Source organism: Delphinus delphis, chromosome 12 (genome assembly GCF_949987515.2).
Source record: "Delphinus delphis chromosome 12, mDelDel1.2, whole genome shotgun sequence".
In the NCBI taxonomy this organism is placed as follows: Eukaryota; Metazoa; Chordata; class Mammalia; order Artiodactyla; family Delphinidae; genus Delphinus; species Delphinus delphis.
In genome coordinates, this window is record NC_082694.2 from 61,091,785 (window position 1) to 61,119,461 (window position 27,677).

Genomic DNA, 27,677 nt, shown 5'->3' on the forward strand with positions numbered 1-27,677 from the left:
AATCCTGACTCCTCCATTTACTAGACGACAAGTCACTTAACTTCTCTTTCCCTAACATGCCTAGTCTGTAAATGGGGATAATGTTAATTCCTACTTCATAGAGTTGTGAGGATTAACTGAGTTAATGCATGTTAAGCCTTCTGGAATAATGTGCAAAATAATGAACAAGGCTCAAAATAGCAGCTATTGTTAGTATCATTGATGATTTTTGTCATTGTACGTATGGTTAACGTTTCTCCAGTGTGTTACCAATACTTGCCCCACTGTTGCTTAAACCTAGCATGATTGTTAGCCTTGGAGTGTGAAGAGTTCATACATGGTGCTTGTGTAAAGTCAAATACTAACCTCTTTGGCTTTCTATTACTTGGAATGAAAAAACAGTGCATTTTTTTCAGTTGTTGAGATGCAGATTCTGTGGCGAAAAGGAACATAATAATATATTTATTTTACCAGTGGAATCATTTTTTGTAATATCTGATTGTCTCTTCCAGTTTTAACATTTTGTGTTCCTGGTTTATAAACTTTGTTACCAATTTGAAGAAAATTTAGCTCTTGTCAGAAAGCATTGAAAATTTCAGAAGTATCATATTCTGTAATGTTAACAGGTTTAAAGATAACTTAGTTTTTCAACTCTTACCCAAAATTAGTTTCTATTCTATAATTTAGGTTGAAATTTCTTGTCTTTTTAAAAAATCATCTTAGTGAAGATCTATTTTATGTTATTAAGTTATTTGATCCTCTTTCTGTACTGAATTATGTTGCCTGTTTTCTTATTACAGCATTCATATTTCTTCAGAGAAAACCATTGTTAACATATTGCTAATTTTGCCTATTGATTTGGTTATTTATGTTTAAAAATTATATTGTTTTGAAAGTTGCAAAATGTGATGGTTTGATGACAAATCAGTAAGAATTAATGTTGAAATATAGTTTTTTTCCTATCCTGAACTAAATGTATCGGTATTTTTCTTCCGTTTCTTTAATAGATAGCAAACAATAAAGATGCGTTGAGGAAGACATGGAACCCTAAGTTTACATTAAGAAGTCACTTTGATGGCATTAGAGCCCTTGCTTTCCACCCCATTGAGCCTGTTTTGATAACAGCATCAGAGGATCACACGTTAAAAATGTGGAATTTGCAGAAAACAGCCCCAGCCAAAAAGTGAGAATATTCTCCTTTAACTGTATTTAAATATTTTAATTAATAGTTTTTCAGAAGAGAAATGCTTACTTTATTATTTGCTGTTAAGTTCCCCAGTTATCTCTTCTAATTCTTTCTTCTTTACCATGTCACATAATTTAGGGTGTTTTTCCCTTCATACTCACAAGCTAATTTAGGTTGGAAAACTGACCCTTAGGGAGAAACAGTATTATCTGATGGTTTGTGAATGCTGATTGTAATCTTTATACAATGTTTTAAATAACTATCACATTTGGGGAGCTCTTTATCTGCACTGAAGGTTTCTGCTGGTGTTGTAAACAGGTATGTGCATGTTTAAAATCATCAAACCCGCACCCCAAGCTTGTCCTGTTGTTTACTAGGTTTGGACTTATGGAGTGGGAGGGAGGGAAGGCTGATGGGGGATGGGGGGACAGGGAGAGGTGAGAGACCTCTCTTTGGTCTTTTCTTTTGACCTTGACCAAAATGTCTAGACTGAAAGACACTGTTGTTGCTCTCACTTAACCGCTAATACTTGCCTTGGCCTCTTGGTTCCTCTCTAAGCATGGACAGACATGAGTTGGTATAAATCCCTTTAATCAGTCACCACGCTAGTCCTGATCCCACTTGGTGGGGTCCTTATTGGAACTCCTCTCTTTTCTTCCTTGGGTCACATGGTCCAGAACCCAGCATCTGCCAGCAAGGGCCCCTCTACAGTGTTGGACACCTCTTTTATTAAAGAGTAGAAATGAACATCAAATGGAGGAGATTATGGAAGTTTTACTACTGGTAGAGAATATCTATTGCCCAGTTTAAAAGAGATCAGGACTTCTCTGGTGGCACAGTGGTTGAGAGTCTGCCTGCTGATGCAGGGGACACCGGTTCGTGTCCCGGTCCGGGAAGATCCCACATGCCGCTGAGCAGCTAGGCCTGTGAGCCATGGCCTGTGAGCCATGGCCGCTGAGCCTGCGTGTCCGGAGCCTGTGCTCCGCAACGGGAGAGGCCACAACAGTGAGAGGCCTGCGTAATGCAAAACAAACAAAAAAAAGAGATCAATGACATTCCTGCTGTGAGTCATACATAAACTAGATAAAATACTTGATTCATCAGATAGCTCAACCAGATCTTGCTTAAAGCCAAGTGAATCCTCATGTAGATTAGGTGTCTTCAGCAGAGAAGAAGTATTTCTTGGTTATAAATTGTGCCTTTTGTCTTTCAAGTTCTTTAGTCACAGTGGACATCATACTGGACCAGAGAATGTGAATGTCTCATCATATATTCTTGACTAAAATTTAGAAAAATATTGAAATAAATTTTTTGCTGGTGATAGCTTAGTATCAACATCTTCACATTGCAAGTAACAGTAGCCTGCTTACCTTTGAACTTAAAACTTTGGTAATGAGGAGAGATATCATATGCCTTTAAAAAAAACTACAATGCAATCCGATTTTAAATTGAGTGTCCATTATCAGTCATGGCCAGTATTAGGCCCTGTAGAGTACCCATATACTCAGTGTTCTGAGTAATGAATAATCTGATGATTTGGACAGTTTCTGCAGGTATTAAGGACAGGAATGTTAACCTTTATGCAAATGCAAGGAAATTAAAGTACTTTTGATTGAAATTCTGCTATGTGTATGGTTCTGTCCTAGGCTCTTTTACCATGTAGAATCTCATTTAATCCTGTGAATATTTGGTGTTATCCCTATTTTTCTGTTTTATTTTAAACATAGAGGAATCTGGAGTTCCAAAAGATTAAATAATTTCCCTAAAGTTAGCCAGTTAGTGACAGAATTGGAAATTGAATCCAGAAGTTTATCTCTTCAAAGCCCATGTTTTTTCCCGAGTGAGGCTCTCTCTTCCTTTAGTCAAATAGATTAGGACAATGCTAAAAGCGCTGTAACAAGGTATTGTTACTAAACAAGAATTTTGTTTCTTGAAGTCACAAATATATGTGATCCGTGTTAAGTAAGCTTTCTTGTGTACTGGGGTTGAGAATGGTATATTATCATAGTGTTGGTATTTCTAGGGGCAATTTTATGACATACATTGTAATACTGTTTACTACTGAAAACTTAGAGTGGTAAAAGTCCTCCTCTCTCTGATTTAGGAGCACTTCTCTTGATGTGGAGCCTATCTATACATTCAGAGCTCATAAGTAAGTATGTGCTTTTTCTTTGTGTTAAATCAACGTCATTGTAAATCAGCCTAAGTAGCATATTTTCTTTTCTTTCACGTATGTATTTGTGTTATGTATTTTTTTGTATTTTGTAGTGTTTTCTGTAAATGTAAAAGAAACTGGCAGATAATATAATGCTAGAGACAAGTTTATCACTACCAAATTGGGGTCCTTGCTGAAATTAGATTTTATTTGCATGATGTGTAGATGATGTATATATCTCTCTTAAAATGAAGTTGAGGCAATTAAGTTTAACCATGAGAAATCCTGATCTTTTTTCCTTAAAAATATCTGAGACTTTTTTTATTGTGATCACATGTTGCACGCTTTTCCTGTTTCCATTTAAGTTTAAGGAATGTACCTGTTCACTTGATTTAGCACAGAGGTTGGCATACTTTTTATAAATAGAGGGCCAATTAGTAAATGTTTTTAGGCTTTGCTGGCTGCATATTTAATGTTGTACATTCTTGATTTTAGTTTGGTTTTGTATTACAACCCTTTAAAAAATGTAAAAACCATAAATGCTTGACGACTGTACGAAAGCAGTCCTCTGGTTGGATTTGGTCCATAGGCCATAGTTTACCAACCACTGGTTTAGCAGAGGAAGAAAAATGAATAATGCTTTGATAGTTTTTTATTTGTTATCCAAAGCAGAAAAAGAGAAAGCCTTTTGAATAATTAAGCATTCTTGTTTTTACCAAGTCCTATTATCAGATAGATTTTTGAGAATAGAAATTGATTTTCCTTCCCAGAGGTCCAGTGCTTTGTGTGGTGATGAGCAGCAATGGTGAACAGTGCTATAGTGGCGGGACTGACGGACTGATCCAGGGCTGGAACACCACCAACCCCAACATCGATCCCTATGACTCTTACGGTATGTGATTCCCCAAAGATATGAAAGAATATTTTCTTTTTATGCATTTTACATAGCATATATAAGGATAAAATGAGATGTTTTTGAAAATAAATTGGTAAAAGGGAACCATGTATTTATTTTGTTAAAAAGGACTCCTGTATTTGGGAATCAATTTGCTATACATAATGCTAAAAGAAAAGACAAAAGAATGTATTTTTCCCAAGAAAACAGTTCCCACCCCCAGAAGTCTTACTGATTGGAAATGCTGGCTTGATTGACAATTGTTTTCTTCATTGTAGGCATCTGTACAATACTTGATACATTATTACTAATCTGTAATCATATTTTGTCACTATTCTTGACAAATAACTTTGAAGGAAAATGAATGATGGCATCGTCTTCTTGATCAATTATTGGAGGGTATAGAGGCTAATGATTTTTAAAGTGTATGGCACCAAAATATTTAAAAGGCTTTAAAAAATTAAGAAGTGCCCTTTAGATTTGGGAACAGCACCGTGAAACAAAAAACTGTATTATAATCTGTCACTAGATATTATCGTAAATTCCCTTGCAAAAACTGTTTAGGAACTATTTTGGTTTCCTCTTAAAATTCTCCTTAAATTCTAGAATGGTATGAAGTGTCAAATATGTCATAAAACCATATTTTATTTTTGTTATCATTTAATTAATTTTACTAATAAACCTAAGTAAAGATAAGAAATTCAGTAACTAAAAGTTTCTTCTCACATTTATTTAATAAGCATTTAACATATATTTTGTGAAGGTTAACACCCCCTCTCCCTCCACAATTCTCTTACAGATTTATCTGTTTCATGCTTTTCCTTACTTACTTTATCCCTGTACCAGATATCGGTTGACCTCATTCTGTCCCAAGCCAGCCCTTCCCCTTTGCTCTTGACCTCATTCTCTTGTTTCCTTTGAGACTTCACTCTAATATCATTCTTCTTCTCTGTTTCTGGCTGACTCCTTCTCTTTTGCTCTCTCTTGCCCTCATCTGAAGCTTTACCCTCTTTGTTCTCTTTCCATCCCCTCAGCATGTAAGTAAATTCAAGTGTCTCCCATCCTGGGCAAGGGGAAGCCTTTTCTGACTCCATTTCCCTCTCTGGCTTTTGTTTAGTCTCTCTTTCCTTCATTTCTTTCATTCCTGTGTCTCTTTGGTGATATCGTCTAGGAATCACAATTACTAGTTACTAATTCCATGTCCTTTCCCTGTGTATGATCCCTCTGCATTCTATCTTCTGGCTGTTCCACTTAAATATAACAAGATATCAGTATCTACCTAATTTGGCTGATCCAAGGGGTATTTTACAGTCCTTATTTTACTGGATATACTGACTATCTGAAGCTGTGGACCCCTCCGTCCTTTTTGAAATCTGTTCAGTATTGGCTTTTTTGACACTTAACTCTATGACAGTTTCTATTCCCTGTCCATCATAAACTCCTTTTATTTTTCTCACCTTAAATATTAACATTTATCAAGGCCAGACCCTAACTCATTCTTTGCATTGCACACATCTTCTTTGGTAGATTGAATCCACTTTGTGGTTTTATATGCTATTGACTCATAAATCTCTTCTTTAGGCTTCAGACTACCTACAGAACATCTCAAAGTGGCTGTCTCATTGTACATAAATCCCTACAAGCACTGTTTCTTCTTCCATATATATATATATTTTTTGGGAGGGCAGGGGTGGCATCACGTGGCTTGCGGGATCTTAGTTCCCCGACCAGGGATCGAAGTGAGAATGCCAAGTCCTAACCACTGGACTGCCAAGGAATTCCCTTTCCATGTATTCTTATCAGTTGGTGGCACTACCAGAATTATCCAAACTAGAAACCTAAGAGTTATCCTTGATTCCTTGTGCCGTTTTACTATCTATACCTTATTAATTACCTCCCCCTGAATATTTCTTGAATTTACTCCTGCTCTGCCCCTTTTATCACTGTCCTCGTCTGGGTCTTCACCTTCACTCTCCCAGTCTTCTGAAACAGTCCCCTTGCCTTCATCTTGATTCTTTCCAATCTGTCTTCTACACTATAATCAAAGTTACCTTATTAAATACTTACTTCACCCTGCTTCTCCTGGGAAACCCTTCAGTGGTTCCCTATTGCTTTTAGGATAATTTCTTTAATATGTCATAGAAATCCCACTATAAACTAGCCACTCTCATCTCTTCCGCTTCTTGCCTCAAATTTCACAGTCCAGTAATACTGACTTTCTTATAAATTTCCCCACATAGCATGCTATTTTTCCTTCTGTGATTTTGTAGGAGCTGCCTCCTTTGCCAGGAATGCCTTCCCTCTGTCCTTTGACTGGCCAACATCTGTACTCTAGGTGTCATTCTCTCCAAGAAGCTTTCATTTATCCCAGTCACTCTCCATGGTAACTGGTATCTGTCACTATTATTGTACTTACCACATTGTCTTTTGAAGACAAGGATGGTACTGTGTCTTAATCATCTGCATGGCCCCTGCATCTAGCATAGTGCCTAATACATAGTTTATCTTCAATAAATATTTTATGGTATGACTAAGAGAGGATATAGGTCAGATAACACCATTGACATTTTAAATCTAACATCTGTGATCCATCTTGAAAGTACCACTTCATAGACTCATTGTGAGGGTTAACAAGTAAAATTTCCAAGTTGGCTTTTATCAGGAAACAGTGCTAAGCAAACCCCCTCCCCTGCCTTCTCCTTGCCCCCCCCCCGCCCACATGCACATCATTCATGTGTCACATCTTGCTGTTTGAACATTTGGGGATTCCTGTAGGTCTCAGTTCATGTCCATTAATGATGACAGAGGCCTGTTGCTCCCAAGAATGACTGCCATTCATAGCACAAATGGCCTAAAGAGTGTATCCAAAGTGCTGAAGGCCATCAGAGGAGGGAAAGGGTCTCTGTTCACTTCCTCAGGGAATGTGAGTTGTGGTTTCTCTGAAAGTAGATTAAATTCAAATGGTGTATGTTAACATGCTTTTTAAAAAAAATCAAGACAAATGGAAAGAAAAAAGGGAGGGAGAAGGAAATATGTAATTTTTTTAAGGAGAAATATATGTACTTTAAAATTTTAATTTAGACATTTCAAACCCTATATTTGCATGTTTCCAAGCCTGTTTTTGCCACATTTCAGAAGAAAAATAGAAACTAGGAGGTGTATTTTATACTTTTTGTTTTGTATATTTTACTTTCCTTTGGAATCTAAGTACCTTTATGATTTGTGCTTTTTTCCCTGCATTCTTGCTGTTCTTACAGATCCTTCTGTTTTAAGAGGCCCTCTCCTAGGCCACACCGATGCAGTCTGGGGTTTGGCTTACAGCGCAGCGCACCAGCGTTTGTTGTCCTGTTCAGCAGATGGCACTCTCCGTTTATGGAATACAACCGAGGCTGCTCCAGCCCTGAGTGTATTTAATGATAATCAAGGTACATACTTTTTTTCCGTTATTTTACTCAGTGTTTTATAAAATTATTCTAAAAAGAACAAATAAATAAATGATTCTACAAACTCTTACTGTTTAAATTTAATTGGAAGGTTGTTTTTAAGCAGTAAAAATATATTTGCTTGAATTTCCAACTTAGTATGTATAAGTTTAAAAAGCATACTATTTGGTGAAATAGCATGCCTTTTTTGAATTTTTAAAAATTGAGATATGATTTCTGTACAGTAAAAAACAGATATCAAGGGTACATTTTCATGAGTTTGACAAATACATAAAACTCTTGCACCTATCAAGATAGAACATTTCCTTCACTGCCCTAAAGTTTCTTTGTGTTCTTCCCAGTCATCCACCTTCCCCATTCCTAACCAGTGGTACCCACTGTTGTGATTTCTTTCATTATAAATCAGTTTTGTCTATTCTAAAACTTCACATAAATGAAATCATACAATGTGCACTCTTTTTGTATCTGACGTTTACTCTCACGTGTTCTTGTGATTCATCCATGTGGTAATAAGCATTAATAATTTATTTTTATTGTTTAGTAGTAAGTATTTCCTTAAACCACTGTGTTTATCATTTAACTCTTCATGAACATTTGGGTTGTTTCCATTTTTTCCTATTATGAACAAAGATGCTGTGATTTTTTTTTTTTTTTTAATCACAGGCAGGTAAAGACCTGGAAATAGAATTTCTGGGCTTTAGAATTAGAATTGTGTGTTTTAACTTTATGTGAAATTGCCAGACTTTCTTTGAAAGTAGTTGTTCCATGTTACACCACTGACTGCACCGTGTGAGAATTCCAGTTGCTCTACATCCTAATTACAAACGTTTGGTGTTGAGGATATATTTAATTTTAGCCATTTTGGTGGGTGTGTAGCAGTATTTCATTGTGATTTTAATTTGTATTTCCTTGGTGGCTAATTATTCTGAGCACCTTGTTTGTGTGCTCATTGGCCATTAATGTACCTTCTGGAAGATACACATTTTTGAACTGTTAGCTTATTTAGATTTTGAACCAGATTTTAAAAATCAGATTATATTCACATATACATAGAATTATATTTTTTTATGTTTATAAATAAGTTCCAAGCTTTACCCTATTCTAGATGATAAATAAAAATACCTTCTTTATTCTTGAGCTGCCATAACTTGTGCCTAGGTTTTGATGAGTTGCCTGCATTTGATATTTGCATAACTCTACCAATAAATAACAATTTGAGTTTTTACTTCTTAAATTCCATACTTTTAGAGTTAGAATTCCTATTGAGAGATGGGCTTTTAAAATGAAGAATTCCTGTGATGCCCCTCTAAACCCCAGGTTGATTTGAGGTGGAAGCAGAAAAACTTGTAGTCCATATGTTTTCCATTTATTTCTAAATAAAGGCTTGGATTCAATGAATACAGTAGCTGTGAGTGGTAGAAGATGTGGTAAACAAGTAAGGATGATAAAATAGACTAGGACTAAGAGTAATGAAAGAAACAATCTGCACTGAATGACTATGAGCTAATTCTTATTCTAACGTTGAGCCTTATTTACTTCTTATACCACCGTTTGTTTTGCTATATTCTAAGCACATTGTGAAGTAGACCCTCTAACTGCCATTCTCTTCGAATATGTTCTGACTCTTAGAATTGGGAATCCCTGCCTCTGTGGATCTAGTGAGCAGTGACCCGAGCCATATGGTAGCATCATTCAGCAAAGGATACACAAGCATCTTTAACATGGAAACACAACAACGCATTCTCACTTTAGAATCCAACCTAGATTCAAGTATGTATACCAATTTTAAGTAGTCTGTGTTTGGATCAATTTTTTAAACGTTATCAGAATTATAACTACTAGAGTCAACTATGAAAAACACTTGTCATTATAAAGTGTTCTGCCTCAAAATCATATAACACAGTTATTAGAAGGATATAATGATTTACAGTTGATTTTAAGTCTTTAGGTTAAGTTTATTCACATGTATAACTATACTGTTTGAAGTAGCATTTGAGCTATTCTAAAGAGAAGTCAAGTTTAATTTTATACCAAATGCTTAGTTTTCAATTCTATTTGAAGACAATAATATTTATTCTGAATACAGGCATATCTTGGAGTTTTTGCGGGTTCAGTTTCAGACCTTCGAAATAAAGCACATATTGCAACAGAGTGAGTCACATGAAGTTTTTGCTTTCCCAGTGCATATAAGAGTTATGTTTAGTCTATAGTACAGACTGTTAAGTGTGTACATATCTTAATTTAAAAGTACTTTATTGCTGAAAAATGCTAACCACCATCTGAGCCTTCAGTGAGTCATAATCTTTTTGCTGGGGGAGGGTCTCGCCATGATGTTGATGGCTGCTGACTGATCAGCGGGTGGTTGCTGAAGGTTGGGTGACTGTGGTAATTTCTTAAAATAAGACAGCAGTGAAGTTTGGCGCATTGACTGACTCTTCCTTTCACGAACAACTTCTCTGTAGCATGCGTTGATGTTTGATAGCATTCTACCCACAGTAGAACTTCTCTTGAAATGGGAATCAATCCTCTCAAACCCTGCCGCTGTTTGATCAACAGGATTTTTGTAATTATGTAATCCTTTGTTGTCATTTCAACAATCTTCACAGCAGCCTCACCAGGAATAGATTCTATCTCAAGAAACCACTTTCTTTGCTCATTCATAAGAAGCAATTCCTCATCCATTCAAGTTTTATCATGAGATTGCAGCAGTTCAGTCACATCTTCAGGCGCCACTTCTAATTCTAGTTCTCATGCTATTTCCTCCACACCTGAAGTTACTTCCTTCACTGAAGTCTTGAACCCCTCAAAGTCATCCATGAGGGTTGGAACTAACCTATTCCATACTCCTGTTCATGTTGACATTTTGACCTCTTCCCATGAATCACAAATGTTCTTTTTTTTTTTTTTTTTTTGGGGGGGTACGTGGGCCTCTCACTGTTGTGGCCTCCCGTTGCAGAGCGCAGGCCCAGCAGCCACGGCTCACGGGCCCAGCCGCTCTGCGGCACGCGGGACCCTCCCAGACTGGGGCACGAACCCGCGTCCCCTGCATCGGCAGGTGGACTCTCAACCACTGCGCCACCAGGGAAGCCCCACAAATGTTCTTAATGGCATCTGGAATGGTAAATCCTTTCCAGAAGATTTTCAATTGGCTTTGCCCAGATCCATCAGAGAAATTACTAGCTATGGCAGCTGTAGCCTTATGAAATGTATTTCTTAAATAATAAGACTTGAAAGTCGAAATTACTCCTTGATCCATGGGCTGTGGAATGGAGGTTGTGTTAGCAGGCACGAACAAAACATGAATCTCATTGTACGTCTTCATTAGAGCTCTTGGGTGACCGGGTGCATTGTCAGTGAACAGTAATATTTTGAAAGGAATCTTTTTTTCTGAGCAGTAGGTCTCAAGAGTGGGCTTATAATATTCAGTAAACCATGTAGTAAACAGATATGCTGTCATCCAGGCTTTGTTTTTCCCTTTATAAAGCACAGGCAGAGTAGATTTAGCATAATTCTTAAGGGCCATAGGATCTTCAGAATGGTAAATGAACATTGGCTTCACCTTCAGGTCACCAGCTGCATTAGCACCTAACAAGAGAGTCAGCCTGTTCTTTGAGGCTTTGAAGCCAGGCATGACTTCCCTCTAGCTATGAAAGTCCTAGGTGGCATCTTCTTCCAATAGAAGGCTGTTTCATCTACATTGAAAATCTGTTGTTTAGTGTAGCCACCTACATTCATTATCTTAGCTGGATCTTCTAAGTAACTTGCTGCAGCTTCTATATCAGCACTTGCTGCTTCACTTTGCACTTTGATGTTACAGAGACAGTACTTCTTCCCTTAAATCTCATGAACCAACCTCTGCTAGCTTCAGACTTTTCTTCTGCAGCTTCCTAACCTCTCTCAGCCTTCATAGAATTGAAGAGAGTTAGGACCTTGCTCTGGATTAGGCTCTGGCTTAAGGGAATGTTGTGGCTGGTTTGATTTTCTATCTAGCCCCCTAAGACTTTCTCCATACTGTTTTGCTTTCTTATCATTCATGTGTTCACTGGAATAGCACCTTCAGTTTCCTTCAAGAACTTTTTCTTTGCATTCACAACTTTTGGCTGACTGGAGCAAGAGGCCTAGCTTTTGGCTTGTCCTTTCCACATGCCTTCCTCGCTAAGCTTAACCATTCCTGGCTTTTAATTTAAAGTGAGAAGTGTGCAAATCTTCCTTTCATTTGAGCACTTGGTCATTGTAGGGTTACTGATTGGCCTAATTTCAATATTGTTGTGCCTCAGAGACTAGGAAGGCCCAAGGAGAAGGAGAGAGATGGGGTTACAGCTGGTCGGTGGAGCAGTCAGAACACACACGACATTTATCAAGTTCACCGTCTTATGTGTGTGCACTTCATGGCACCCTAAAACAAATACATTAGTAATATCAAAGATCGGGGACCACAGATCACCATAACAAATATTAATAATGAAAAAGTTTGAAATATTGCAAGAATCACCAAACTGTGACATAGACACGAAGTGAACAAATTCTATTGAAAAAATGGAACCAATAGACTTGCTAAATACAGGGTTGCCACAGACCTTCAATTTTTAAAACAACACAATATTTGCAAAGCACAATAAAATGAGATAGGCCTGTATAAAATAAATCTGTTTTTCATTTCTCATAATTGTACTTTTTTAAAGAATAGTTGCTGTGCAATATTATGTTATAGGTGTACAGTATTGTCATTCACAATTTTTAAAGGTTATATATACTCCATTTATAGTTATTATAAAATATTGGCTGTATTCCTCATGTTGTACAATATATCCTTGTAGCTTATTTTATTTTTTTTTTTATTTTTTTAAAATGTCTAAATACTTTTTTTTAATTTTTATTGGAGTATAATTGCTTCACAATACCGTGTTAGTTTCTGTTGCACAACAAAGTGAATCAGCCATATGCATACACGTGTCCTCATATCCCCTCCCTCTTGAGCCTCCCTCCCATCCTCCCTATCCCACCCCTCTAGGTCATCGCAAAGCACCGACCTCTAGACACAAGACAATCAGAGCTCCAGCTCCATTTCTCTGATTCATCTGGCTGCCTTCCTCCTTTATGTGCTGGCTTTTTCCTCAGCCTAACTTGCCCCGTGGTCACAACATGGCTGCCAGCATACCTGGAACAACCTGCTCCCTTGTTTATTTCCAACAAGAGAGGCGACCTCACCCTGAAAAACATACGATTAAAGTTTTTCCTTCCTGTCTGTCTGATACATCTTGGGACACAGCCCACCCTTGAATAGTCACGATGAACTGGAGAGAGCCCTGGGATGATGGGCTCAAGCCTGCGGTCCTGAAGCAGTCACCAGCAAGGGGGACTATACACACACACACACACACACACACACACACACACACACCCACACACACACCCCCCACACACACCACACACACACACACCACACACCACACACACACACACACACACACACACACACACACACACACACACACACACACACACACACACACACACACACAAACCATCCTTGGCATAGACTTGGAATTGGGATCCTCCCCAGGAGCTGGGGATAGACCAGCTTCCTTTGAGCCCTCTGGCTACATTTATTCCATTTACCAAGTTGGGTTGTGTTATAAAGGAGGAAGCAGGGAAGCAGGTGCTCTGCTTAGGCAACCAAGAGTGTCCGGTCCAGATAGCTTGACTCAGGGCACATCTTCAAGGAGCCTGGTGCATCCTTAGCCAACATATTGACAAAAGGCAAAAGTTTCCCCTGCCTCCCTTGCCTGTTTGGCTTGCACTTTTCTTTTGGTGTTTCTTTGAGATAAAAGAAAGAAAGAATTGGAAAAAGAAGGGAAATAGAAAGAAAAACTACTGTCCTCTCTGGCTTTCTCTCTCTCCCTCTCCCCACCCCCTCCACTACACAGAATCCTGGGGATTGTAATAGTGACCACTGATGTCATGGCAACAGGAAATGCAGTATTATGGGCTGAGCCCAGAGGAATATTATCTGTATAAAGTTTTTTTTTTTTTCAGTGACTATGAACTTCTTTTTTGTATTTTTTATTTTTTTAACATCTTTATTAGAGTATAATTGCTTTACAATGGTGTGTTAGATTCTGCTGTATCGAAAAGTGAATCAGCTATATGTATACATACATCCCCATATCCCCTCCCTCTTGTGTCTCCCTTCCACCCTCCCTATCCCCCCCACCAGGTGGTCACAAAGCACCGAGCTGATCTCCCTGTGCTATGCGGCTGCTTCCCACTAGCTATCTATTTTATGTTTGGTAGTGTATATATGTCCATGCCACTCTCTCACTTTGTCCCAGCTTACCCTTCCCCCTCCCCGTGTCCTCAAGTCCATTCTCTAGTAGGTCTGCGTCTCTATTCCTGTCCTGCCCCTAGGTTCTTCATGACCAGTTTTTTTTTAAGAATCCATACATATGTGTTAGCATACAGTATTTGTTTTTCTCTTTCTGACTTACTTCACTCTGTATGACAGACTCTAGGTCCATCCACCTCACTACAAATAACTCAATTTCGTTTCTTTTTATGGCTGAGTAATATTCCATTGTATATACGTGCCACATCTTCTTTTTCCATTCACCTGTTGATGGACACTTAGGTTGCTTCCATGTCTTGGCTATTGTAAATAGAGCTGCAGTAAACATTGTGGTACCTGACACTTTTTGAGTTATGGTTTTCTCAGGGTATATGCCCAGTAGTGGGATTGCTGGGTCGTATAGTAGTTCTATTTTTAGTTTTTTAAGGAACCTCCATACTGTTCTCCATAGTGGCTGTATCGATTTACATTCCCACCAACAGTGCAAGAGGGTTCCCTTTTCTGCACACCCTCTCCAGCATTTATTGTCTGTAGATTTTTTGATGATGGCCGTTCTGACCAGTGTGAGGTGATACCTCATTGTAGTTTTGATTTGCATTTCTCTAATGATTAGTGATGTTGAGCATCTTTTCATGTGTTTGTTGGCAATCTGTATAGATCCTCTGACCCCCCAATGGTTCCCCAATTTCTCCCTTCGGCATGGGTTCCCTTCCCCTCCCCCATCCATCCCTCAGGGGTGCCAGTCCCGTCCCGCCTCCACTTCTCCGCCCCCTTCACTCCCCACCACGCCCCACATCCTACCCGGTCGCTGGGGGTTCCTCCCGTCCCCTTAGGTGTCCGTGGTCCCCCACCAGTGCCTGGTAGGTGCCCTAGTTGTGAGGAGATGCAAGTTCCGCGTCCTCCTAGTACGCCGTCTTGACTTCGCCCTCTCTTAGTAAATTTAAAATCATGCTTAGCTATATGACCTAAAGCTACTGTAATAAAATAAAAAGCCAATATGAAATTAAGAAGGATGTTAACATTTTTCAAATTACCTTCAGAGAGTATGGTCAATTCTTTGAACATCCTCAACGTAAATGTTGATTTTAATGACTGCTACAAATTAATAAGGTCTCAAGTCAGTGAGTGAGGTGGATAAGCTAAACTAGGCAATTCCATTTCTCCCTCACAATGTATAACTGTAAAGTCATATGACTTTTTGCCTGATACTAGAAGCATTTTCTGAAGAAGAATGCCAAGAACGTTTTGAGCAAAGGCAGCATTCTTGGAATAAGTGATAACTATTTCGAGTTATAATAATATGTCCTGACATTTCCTAAGTTATCAGTTTGATTACTTTAGAGTTATATAAAGCAAATTTCTTTCTTTCTACTGTGACTCCCTTAGCTGTTTATATTTGACTATGTTATTGTATTCTGGAATTTAGCAGGTGTTTTTTTAAATTAAAGTTCAGACCAAACATGTTTTAAGGTAAAAGTGAATTTCATATAGTTTAAAAGGATGAAAGATGTTTGTTGTTAGAATCAGAATAAATTACCTTTCTTCTTATTGATGGCAGTGGTGATTTGACTATGATTAAGTTAAAGGTAGTTGAAGCAGGTAATTGGGTACTTGTGAACCCATTGGAAAGGTAAACTATTTTTAGATCATAAGCTGAATATAAATATTTGGAGGATTCTTTTAGACGCTTTGTTAGAATGATGGCTAGTAGGCCTTCAGTTTATTTCTAGTGTTCTTTGTATTTTGCTTACTTTTACTTGTCTGATTTACCATCACCTGGAGAAATTTCCTTAAAAAGTATTACGAAATAAGAATTTTCTTTTGCCTGATTTCTATCATGCTTCTTTTCTAGATCTCAAAGTAATTGAAGCTATCCTCAGAAACTTCTCTCCCAAAATATATCGGATACTTTACTTAAAGTATTTGTATTTTGTTGTTATTCTCCTGCTAGACCTTACAGTAGATATTGGTCAGTGGTGTGTTATCTCTGGAGGAAAAAATATCCATAGGCTGAATTTTTAATCTAAACTCTTTGTTTAGGACCATTTAAAATGAATATAACTGACCCAGAGCTTACTCCACATGGTCAAGTGACTTTTTGTTGTGCACTTAGATAACAGGCTGGGTGGCCGCCTGCCATTAGCATTGGAAAAAGACTACCTTCAGCTTTTAAGATGTCATATTTCTAGGTACCACATGAAAATCCAATAGAGTAGACTAATATTGGAGCTATTTTTAGCTATGCATCACTATATTTTCTATTATGAGTGTAACTTCATGATACCTATTCAAAGAAGAGTTTCAAAAACAGTACAAGAATTCTTGGTTAACCTTCACCCAGATTCACCAGTTTTTAACATTTTGCCATATTTGTCACATTTACTTTATCATTCTCTGTGTATAATTTAAAATTCTGAGCCATTTAAGAGACGTTATATACCTATTATATACCTATACCCCTAGATCCTTTAGCATGTAATTCCTATGAATAAGGACATTCTCTGACAGCACATTACATTATCAAAATCAGGAAATTTGACATTGACACATGCTGTTATTGTTTACACTCAAATTTGCCAGTTGTCCCAATAATGTACTTTATAAGGACATCCCTTCTCCCAAGACCATGATATAATAATTAGTTTTTAACTTTGACATATCTTAAATTAGTGTTATCTTTGTGTAGATTTTCCCTTTTTTTCTTGTAAAAAGTATTGTAACAAAAATCACTAATTAAACTTAAGTTCTTAATAATTGATTTCCACTTCATAAAAGGCTGTCAGGAGGAACTTGTGATAGTTTAGGTAGCGATTTTGGTAGTTGCCTGATTTGCATGAGTCATCTAGTTGGGATAGAGGTAGAAATTAGAATAGGTACTAGCTTTGTTACCATGATTTTGGGGAAGTCACCGATGTTTTCTGGACCTTGGTTCATTCACTGTGTTATGAACCTAATGACATGTGGCCTGCCTGTCTCATTGTGTGTATAATTAAGATCTCTTTGAACACAATTAAGTAGTGTGCAAAAAAATACTATTAGGATGCTATTTTCAGATTCCAAACATGGTAGACTGTTAAATGACCATTTCTATTATGAGAAAGAGGAGATTAAAGAGTTAAAAATTCTCTTTGTCATGTTTATCTTTAGATGATAACCATGTGATAAAGAGCTCTGTATCTAGAATGAGCTGAGATTTAAGTTTGGGAATTAGCTACATGAAGTAATGATGGAATTTTATTAAAGTAGCAAAAATATCATAGAACACTGTAGGATGAGAAATGTCAGTGGCTCTGGGCTAAGCTCTAGGTGGCATCCATTGATAGCAGGTGGTGGAAAAGGAAATTCTAATTCCCAGGTACTTCTAGATTTGTCAGTAGAGTGTTGCTCAGGTGATTCTCATTTCCTAACATCGCAATTATGAACACAATTGCAGAATAAATGAACTAAAGACAAGTTAAAGTCATATCATTTACTTTTCCAATCTCTTAGGTGAATATTCAGTTCTCTTTTGTGTGAAGAAATAGTAGCTTTGACAAATTTGTATTGCTCTTTAATTTTTTCTTTTTAGCAGCCACCTCTTCCTGCCAAATAAATAGAGTCATCAGTCATCCCACTCTTCCCATCAGCATCACTGCTCATGAAGACAGGCATATCAAATTCTATGATAACAATACAGGTAAGAATTTATTTAAATTGATTATTGTTAAAGCAAAAAAAAAAAAAAAATCCCAGCTGTAATTTTGGTGTCTGTCAGTGGCTTTATAGTCAGCGAATAGGCACTGAAACACAAATCCTCTCCCAGATCAGTTTCTTTTTACTCCATCTAAATCTGCTAAGAACTAGTCTTCACGATAGCATATAGAATCATCTTGGTTTATTTAATAGTAAATAGGTGTTATATTTTGACCCTAGAGCCAAGGTTATTACTAGGAACACAATGAAAAATTCATTCAGATACCAATAAAATGATCTCTTGTTTTGAATATATTGTGGAAAAGTAGAAATTTACTGGAAGTAGAGGCATATGATCATTACAGATGGCAAACCCCTGAGTCATTTCATTTATTTTATTTGTTTTTCCATGGACTAAATTTTTTCTGTATTATAATACTGATTATTTGGTCCTGACTGATTTGCACTGAGGTATGGAGGCTTTCCCAATTTTTATTAGCTTATATTTCACTAGTCTAAAGGAAATGCATGAAGAGCTGGTTGGGAGAACAACTCACTGTATTAGCAGCCATATTTACCTGAGTATCTGCTACTGGCTTTGTAAATGTGTTGACTTTTGCTAACTTTGCTTAGCTGCAAGTGATGAATAATTTAACATTTCTAATCTCTTTCTATGTACTGTTTCCACCAAAATTGTGGCCAGGTTTTCTCTCTGTTACTTTGTCTTTGTCTCAGTATTTTCTTCTGCTTCCACAAAACAGATAATTTGCCTGTAGCTAAAGGATGCAAAGTCAGTGATGAATAATGTCTGAGTTTTAGTTAATGAACATGGCTTAAAGGAATATTTGTGTACAAATTAATGACTTCCAATTTGTGAAAGACAAAAATATAATCTGAAATTTGAGCTTTTGTTTCTCATTATCATCATGGCCAGAGCAGGGAGGGAGACATGTGTTGTTTTCGCAGTTGGAAAAGCTATTGATGTAGAGACTACACAGAGAGGGGTGACTGGCAAAGCCAGTACAGCGAGGTAGCTGGCTTGTATTCAGGATAAGGTAAACTATTACTAAAGAGTAACAATCTCTTTTTCCAAAGGCAAACTGATCCACTCGATGGTAGCCCACCTAGAAGCTGTTACAAGTTTAGCAGTTGATCCAAATGGCCTGTACTTAATGTCTGGCAGTAAGTACAACTATGGATTATTTATTTATTCTTACCATTTTTATATTTAATGTAATTTTTCTCTTAATTTCTTTTCTTTTGATATAGGTCATGACTGTTCAATACGTTTATGGAACCTAGAAAGTAAGACGTGTATCCAAGAGTTCACAGCTCATCGGAAAAAGTTTGAAGAATCAATTCATGATGTAGCTTTCCACCCATCCAAATGCTATATAGCCAGTGCTGGGGCTGATGCACTGGCTAAAGTCTTTGTATGACACAATGCATCATCTTCACCTTCTAGCTCTTTATAAATAATCAACTGCACAAAAGAGATACAGAAGACCGGGGCAAGAGTCAACCCATCCAGCCCTTTTGTTCTGCTGAAGGAGCACAGAGAACATTTGTTAAAGTTTAGTTTTGCAATTCGTTTTCTAAAACTAAGGTTTGTTCAGGTTGCTGCAAGCTCAGCTGAATCTGTGAGCCTGAAAACTTTAAAATTTTTCCCAAAATAGGAGCTTTTATTTCTGAGGTTGTTCTAATTCGCTAGGCAGGCCTGAGCGAAGAACATAGGTTTAGCTTGCCCCTATTGAGTAAATAGGGCACATTATAAAGGATAATTAAAAAGGTTGATGGCTGGGAATGAGTAGAGGAAGAGTGGAAATTTAGACCTAGTTCTCCCCTGAGAAATCTTGTTAAACATATTAGGTAGTCAAAACAGTAATCTTTATCATATCTGCTGTACTAACCCCTATGTGCATAATGACCAGGCAGTGTTAAAATGCATTTTTAATTTAGCTCTCCTTTCAACTGTTCTCATGAAGCACCTGGGAAAACATTTTACCTATTAGAGGGAAAAAAAGAAATGCAATAACATGTTAAATATATTATTATTCAGAAATGCTAAACAAATATTTAGTTTTTAAGCAGATTTCTATATTGTATTACATTTTTGAAAATAGATTTGGTACCATTCTAAAGTTTAGCTGTCAAAAACACTCACCATTATGAAGAATAGTTGATAGAGTCTGCTTTTACTAAAAGATTTAACTTATTCGGGTTTAAGATTCTGTTTATTTTTAATGGCAAGCAGGTCATATCTTTATAATAATTTCTGTTAATTTTAAAATTCATTTTATTCATGTGATGTTTATAGTACCAGAGTGATTATTTCCTATCAATGAAATCTTACCTTTCAGTGGTTGAAAAGCTGGAAGTTATTTGCAAGTACTTATTTATCAAAACCCACATAACCATGCTTCAGATGATCTCTACTGTTTCTTCTTTGTCTCTTACATTCAAATTATCTGACACCTACCAAAAATAGTTAATAATTATTATGTTTTAATAGTCCAAAGGATATGTTTAACCTCAGGCAGCTGCTTTTGCAGAAGTACTAAATAAAGCAAATGTTTTTTGCCCCAGGAATTCCCTTATTAATATCTCCAAGAAGAAGAACCTCTTGGAAACCTGGATGGAATAGTTTGGTGTATAATATTGGTTAAAGCGTTCTTTCTTTCTTTCCCTCTCCCTACCCACCTCCAGTGTCTAATTGGAATACACAGCATGTTTTAGTAGGCAGTGAATCAATACTGTTTCTGGGGAAAACCATTCTTGAAGGACCAGGGTTCCCTAAGCGCACCTTACCTATGACCCACATATGGTCAACTCTTGGGATTTCCATGACCCCACTGTCTGGACCCAGTATATAGACCTCATCCCTACAACTGTCTCACCTCTTCTCACACTCTTTCTTATTTGCCCAAAATGTCAGAGACCAATCTGGAAATTAGAAATAAGTTACTAATACCCAAATTTTCAGCAAAATGTATTTTTAATAGGCTCTCAGACTTAAAAAAAAGTCCATATCCATAAATATTTAACCTTTTAATATAATTCCTACATTCCTATGCCCATGTATTCCATTAGCATAACAATGGCACTTCTGATAATATGTACATCTACTACTCCCTGAAGAAGTATTATCACGATAGTGTCAATCAACAGCTTTTCTTTAAAATTTCTGCTTATCTGCCTCTGGAATTCTGTAGTATACAGGCAAGTTTTCTTTAAAGACCTGTGTTAAATTTGCCTAATTGATATACAGATATGCTTTAATATTTTGACACAGCTACCTTGTCATTTCATCTGTGCTTTGGTTCACAGTGGGCTCAAGGGACTCCTTTGTGTATTCAAATGATTTGACCTGGATATGAGCTACCAGTTAAATGTTTATATTCCCATGCAGGTATAGAATTCCACATTGTGTTTGGCGAATTCCTCTTTTGATTGTTCACAAAGTAAATAAATGATGTTGCTGACCTAACATTTGTAGAAGGATACTGGAAAATTCCAGTCAGGTGCTCTTAATTGGCAGATTTGTGATGGATGACTACAGGCTATTGTTCTACCAATTATTGCTTTAATTACTTTCCAAGGTCCGCAGTGGCTGCTTTCCTTCTGTCACTGGAATTCTCAAAACCAAGCCACTCTCTTCACCTGCGTTTTATGCCGCATGGTTGAAATGCATTTTTCTGTTAGTAAGTAGAAAACAACCATGAGATATGTAGACCGTAGTGCAAATGATGGAACTGTTGAAAGTTCCTTAGAAAGCCAGTGCTGTGCTCTTGGAGATTGTACCCAAAAACAGAGATTCTTCTCCACTAGCACTGTTATGATCTCAGTGTAGAAATGAGGCAAAGCTGTCTTCCAACCAGATAGAAGCATATATATGTGTCTGAATTTTCCCTCAGTTTATCAAAAATTCAATGAAAATTGACAAAATGAACAAATTCCAGATTTGAACAGTCACTGAAATGCTGTCATAGTGCTTCATTTGTAAATATTTTGTATGAAATGTATTGGAATAGTATGGAAATCAGCAGGAGATGTGGGTCCCTGCCTTATCTTCACATGCTATGGATACATCTCTGGGAGCTTGCAGCACCCTTCTCAAAACTCAGCTGTCATATGGAGCTCATTTGCTACTTGAACCATAGACAGGTATTTAACATAAGTGATATAATGACCTTCAGTATTTTTCTATTGAACAAGTTTAGCAATTTTTGCCATTAAACAGATAATTAGTTATGCAAAGTATTTAGCTTTTATAATCATTTTAGTTATGACTAAAAGGGGGGGAATTGAGCTGCATCACTGATAACGAACTTTGTGAGAAATTTTTTGTTTATCTGACTTTCATTCCTTCAGTATTCTTGCTATAAATTTCTTTGGGAGATAATGATGAAGATTTATTTGAAAATGTCTAAAATGTATGTATATTTTATAAATATATATTATATATATTGTAGGAATATATATAATATATATAGACTATATATATATATATATATATATATATATATAAAACCATAGGTGCATTTTACTGTTTTGTATGTTCATTTTTGGAGGTAGTGTACACAGCAGGTAATGACGAGTATGATGAGTGTTGTGCTGTTTGCTTTTGCAGTATAATATATAGTTCTAAATGTTTAAATTACTGTATATACTATATTCATTATAGGCTAGCATGCTTGTTTTAAAGACTGTCATTCTAGTTTATTAAAATCTGAATGTAAGAAAACCTGACTATTCAAATGTGAATTGAAAAGTATTCCATTCTCAGTACTGAACTATTTCCATTGAACATTCAGGATTTTTGACAAAACAGATATCATCAAGAAGGCAATAGCTAGAGAAAGAGAGGTGCCTTTAAAAAAAAAAAAATACAAATGCAGCCTTACAGTGAGGATGAGGATTGAGTTTCTTTGTGGGGGAAGGGGTATGAGAGCGAGAGAGAGGGAGAGAGAGAGAGAGAGAGAGAGAGTGTGTGTGTGTGTGTGTGTGTGTGTGTGTGTGAGTGTTTGCCAATCTGTGAAGGTCCTGATTTGTGACCATCAATGTCTTTTTAATGTATCTGTTCAACTTCTAGGACTTCAGGGGACATTTCATGCGCTGTCTTCGTGCTCTTCTGAGCACCATAAGTACTTTCCAAGAATTTTGAATGTGAATTCCTAGAAATTTCAGTAGAGAAGAAAATGGCTCTTCTTTCATTGTAAGTCAAGTTCAGGTAGTAGGAGAAATTATTGATTCACCAAAATTATGGGATCTCATGAACGTTGGCTAAGTAAATGTAATTTTTAAAGGCTCACTTTTTTAGCACTTCATATATTTCCCCTTTACACAAGAGCATGTCATGATTCTTATGTGATGAAGATTCAACTAGTAAAAATCATTTTTAATGATTTTTAAACACCTGAACTAGTTAAAATTCCACCTAAGAATAGTATTTAAATGGCATCTTTCATATCTACCTCTTTGTCATTGCTGCCATTTTTGACTCAAGCAAATCTTTATGACATCTAAAATAATGGTTGGATGCAATTTAAAAATCTGTGTTGGTGCTTTTCTCAGGCTTTGTCATTTAAGTTATATTGAACAAAGATGTCACAAATCAGATTGAAAGGCTTAGAATTAATTTTGATTTTCTTTTGAAAGAACTGCATAAAATTTATCGTCAATGTTGATAGTGAGTTGGAGATAGTCTCTGGTTAGTATATGTCTGTGTGATGCTTTCAGCCAAGAGCCAAACTGTTACTGATTTACATGGGAAAAGAGCTCTTAAGTATAATTTTCTTCAGCTTACTTTATTCTTTGAAAGCTATTTCAAGGCTATTAAGTACCTAATCATTAATTTTATTTACTCAGAAGTTGCCTCTGTTACTGTGTTGTTTAGTTATTTATATAATTGCATTATTTTGTTTAACACTGGGATTCAGGTTGTACAAAAGTAGTAGCTGACAGAAATTGTATGTATATTTTTCTGAAACGTATCAATTCCTTCAGTTCATTTTAGAAGAAGGTCCAGAAAACTAACATATCTGTGTTTCAAAAACAAAGGACAGATCAGGTCCTTGGTAGATGATTTGAATCATTCTACTTTTGCCACTGAAAGTTTTTTAATTGGCTATATATCCATCATCCAACTGGATCTCAGTGTCATTGTAAAGGATGCCGGGTTCACAGAGTATTAAACAGATTGCATCTTTTTTTTTTAATCCAAAAAAAAAAAAAGCGAATATAAAGCCAAACAGAGATCTCTCGATCCCACTTATTTATTCTAGGAGTATTCCTGAAGTGGTGCTTAAGGGTCAGAATTTTCTGGATCTTTGCTAGCCAAGCTTTAGATTTGATTTAACTGGGACCACATGCCTGTCATCCCTTGGATGCAAATTAGAAAGTTCATTTTAATTTATATTAACTGTAATGTCTGCCTGGGTTTTTAACAGGCTGTGAACCAGTGAGTGCCTTGTTAACGTAGAATGATTTTTCCCTGGTTGTGTGTTAGCTCCTCTCTGAAAATGTCTTAGAGAATGGTATTTTAGTTGACTTGTAGAGAGCTGCTAAATTTGGTGTCATCAGCAATCAGAAAGCCTTCAGTCTACCACATTACCACCCTCCGTACTTTCTTTTCATTGTTTGGCTGAAGTTTGCCTCTTGTGAGAAACAAATACAGCCCCCTTCTCCACACCGCTTTTTTCCAATCCAGATTAAGAGGTATCCCCTATACGTATCCCAACTATATGATCTAATACCTGTTTTTAGGAGGAACCACTTCTGGTTTTGTAATCCAGAAGGATTACAAATCCTGTAATCTACTGGTTATTTTATGGCTTCTCCACTTCAGTTTACTAGAGCTGACCTCAGGGCATCATCAGTTCAGATTCATCAATAACTCCTTTTCTCCACACCCCTTCACCCCTCCAACTGGTGATCCCTGGGCCAGATTGTTTGATCTTCAGGTATTTTAAAATTTAGGTGTAATATCAATTAATGTAAATTAATCCAAATGCTAATTTTTGTGGTGCAAGAAGTTTCTTTTGTAAATTCAGGGTATGGATAAGCTAATTAAGATATCCTTTTTTGGTGGCTCTAAGTGTATTATTTGTTTTTAAATAAAGTGTACAAATATAGATAATGTGCTATAGGTGTCTCATGAATTGAAATATTTGTCAGATTTGGAATCTAGTGGGTTTGCAGTTAAAATACTTTAATACAACCTGATTTTGTTTTGGGGGTTAGGTAGTAAAGGGGTGCAGAGAAATAAAAGTGTATTAGACAAAGTAGGTGTGAATCCAAAGTAATGAACCAATCTTAATTATTGATTGTAAGGAAGGTGGAGAAATTTATCATTATAGAGAGTTTGGGGCTTTGTAAAACCAGTAAAATTAAAATACCCCGCACGATTGGATCATGATACTTTCAGGGACATGTATATTTTTTCTCAAGTGTTCAGTTACATAATTTAAAAAATTACACATACACATATGAATTTAATGTGCTTTTATTTTTTCTTTGTTTGGCTACTTAACAGGCAAGCATAAGCCTTCTACCCCTTGCTCCTTCAGATCAACATTATTTTTCAAGGGCTTCTGCTCAGAACTCACTGTCTCTTTGTTCCAATCTGGAGCCACAATAATATATAGAATCTAAAAGGTACCGCTTCTGGTGTCCTTGAAACTATCCACTGTTCTATGATGTTTCATATGCTGCTGTAGTAATAAGTGTTCTATTCTTTGGTATGTACACATTTTTCAGTAGTGTCAGAAATGTCCCTTTTGTCCCTTGTAATGAGAACTGAGACGTGATTTGCTGGAGTTGTTTTAGAGTCATCTAGCTCAGAAGGTCAAGAGGACTCCAGAAGTTTTTCAGGGATTGATGGACCCTCTGGGGTCAGCCCAGGTTCAGAATGGTATTCTAACCTGCTTTAGGTTTCCCAAGGGCACCACTGAGGTTTTGAAGGGTCCTAGGTTGTCCTGGCACTTAGAGTATTCCCCAGGAACACCTGGAAATCTGGTAGCATCCAATGCTATAACCATAACACATCCCTCCACTTGTTACTTCTCAGTTACACCTGTCGTTTACAATGATGGGGACGCTCTAGCTCTGTGGAGGAGCACTGCCATGCAACTTTGAAAATTAGATTCCATATTTTCTGAAACACAAATTCTAATTTAGTATATTTTGTATACTTTCAAAACCAAACAATCCAAAACCCACCAAACGGAAAATTACTCATTTCAAGTTTCACTTAGATCTTACAAAACCCTAAGCCCTTTCTTATTCTTAGTTGTTATTAGACTAAAGGTAATGGTGTTTTTGGTCAGACTTGAAGAAGGATCTGACTATTTGGGAGAATAAAATCTGCAATATCTTTCCTACTGGAAGGGTCTGTTTCATAGAAAATTCTCTCATCCTTGGTTATTTAGCCATTCGCCTTACAGGAAGACTGGTCCAGATGCTAACTCCCTTTTGACTTTTCCTGTGTGCCTCTTTAAAGAGTTAATTAATCCAGTGATATAAAGGAGAACCCACAGCAAAACACCTGTTAAATAGCACTTGGAGTACTAGAATTAGTATTATTAATTCACATGCCAAAGTTTTTCATGTCCTTATAAGATCCAGGGTGTGTATCAGGTTCCCAATCTATAACCTCAAACCAAAGATATTTTTGAATTACCTCATATAACAGCATCATCAAATTAAGGGTAATGGTAGGGAAACCCATCATTCACAAATGAGAATTCCCAAACTGAAAAACTTTCTTTAATTAAAAAAAAAAAACTGCATGCATGGAAAGCAAAATTTTATGTTAAGCATATGTTGAGAAAATAAGCAGCTTGTGGTTTATATAAAATGTGTTGAAATGTTAATGTATACTGACATCACCTACTCCTTCCTTATGGAAGTGGGACCAAGGCAGTAATTTTTCAGAAATAAATAAGATTAACTTACCTTAAAGCAAAAGAAACTCATCAGAAAGTTTTCTTTCGGTGCTGGATAACTTGGGTGAGGGTGTGGGGAAAGATGTATCACACTGAAAAGGAAAACACAGTTAGCCTCTGATCTGGACCCATCACCCATTGTCTTCCTTTCTCGTTAAAAGACTTGTAAAGATGACCTCTAAGAGACGTTTGGTCTGTAAAAGTGAATGGTTCCAGTTCTGGCTTTTTTGTCATTGATCCCTGTCATCTAAATTAAAGATTTTGGGGAACTACGTCAAAAGTATCCAGGAGTCCCCTGGTTAAAGTGTCAGACAGCATAACTTTTTATTATATTGTAGGAAGCTATATTAACATAGGCCCAGGTATGCTGTGTCATCTGCATATGTCAGAATGAAAACCAGACATGTAAGAAATGTCCTAATGTAGCCAAGTGGTAATCTCATGAAAAGATAGAATCATTTTTATAGAATGAGTTCTGTTGTTTTGAATGACTTTGTGCTTTTAGAAGCATTTGTTAAAATATTTACATATTTTTCTACAAGCTTTGAGCCCACATATTTCAGAATATCCTATTGATGGAATTATTTCACTCAGTGTGTATTTTAGAAAAAGAACGCAATGGTCTCACGTATCTTTTTGCAGTAATTTATGGATAACACGCCTGACCCCTGCTCCCCACCAATACTCAAGTGCCATGTAGGAATTCTTTCATATGTGGTAAATATCTTAGTATTTTGCTGACTGGAAAAGCAGTATTTTTATACATAGCTTGCAGGTAAACCATGGAGCCTTGTGCATCTGATAAATGTTGAAATGAATGGAAAGTTAAGATAGAGCATGTATACCACGTAAGTAATGTTAATAGTGTCCCCTCAGAGCTAACAAGGATAAGGTTAGATTCTGCCAATTGCCATTCACAGATTTTGAAAGTATGTTTGTTTAGCCAAAATACCATTTAACAATCAGTTCGTTTAAGAGGAAACTTTTTCAATGAAATAGTACCTGTTCAGTTTCCTTGTATATCTCAGGGTCAGAAGAAAGGAGGTTTTCCCCCAA

At 36.7% G+C, this 27,677-nt stretch overlaps 1 protein-coding gene across 2 annotated transcripts in view; it reads left to right on the forward strand.

Moving 5' to 3' along the window:
• Positions 1–27,401, forward strand: part of STRN (striatin) — a 111,330-nt gene extending 83,929 nt beyond the window's left edge. For both annotated transcript variants that reach the window (XM_060026828.1, XM_060026829.1), the window contains 8 exons: positions 987–1,162; positions 3,270–3,317; positions 4,091–4,212; positions 7,473–7,640; positions 9,288–9,428; positions 17,573–17,680; positions 18,772–18,858; positions 18,946–27,401. In XM_060026828.1, coding sequence (XP_059882811.1) covers positions 987–1,162; positions 3,270–3,317; positions 4,091–4,212; positions 7,473–7,640; positions 9,288–9,428; positions 17,573–17,680; positions 18,772–18,858; positions 18,946–19,115 — 1,020 coding nt within the window. In that variant the 3' untranslated portion in view covers positions 19,116–27,401. The remainder of the gene's footprint in view (positions 1–986; positions 1,163–3,269; positions 3,318–4,090; positions 4,213–7,472; positions 7,641–9,287; positions 9,429–17,572; positions 17,681–18,771; positions 18,859–18,945) is intronic.
• Positions 27,402–27,677: the final 276 nt, after the last annotated feature.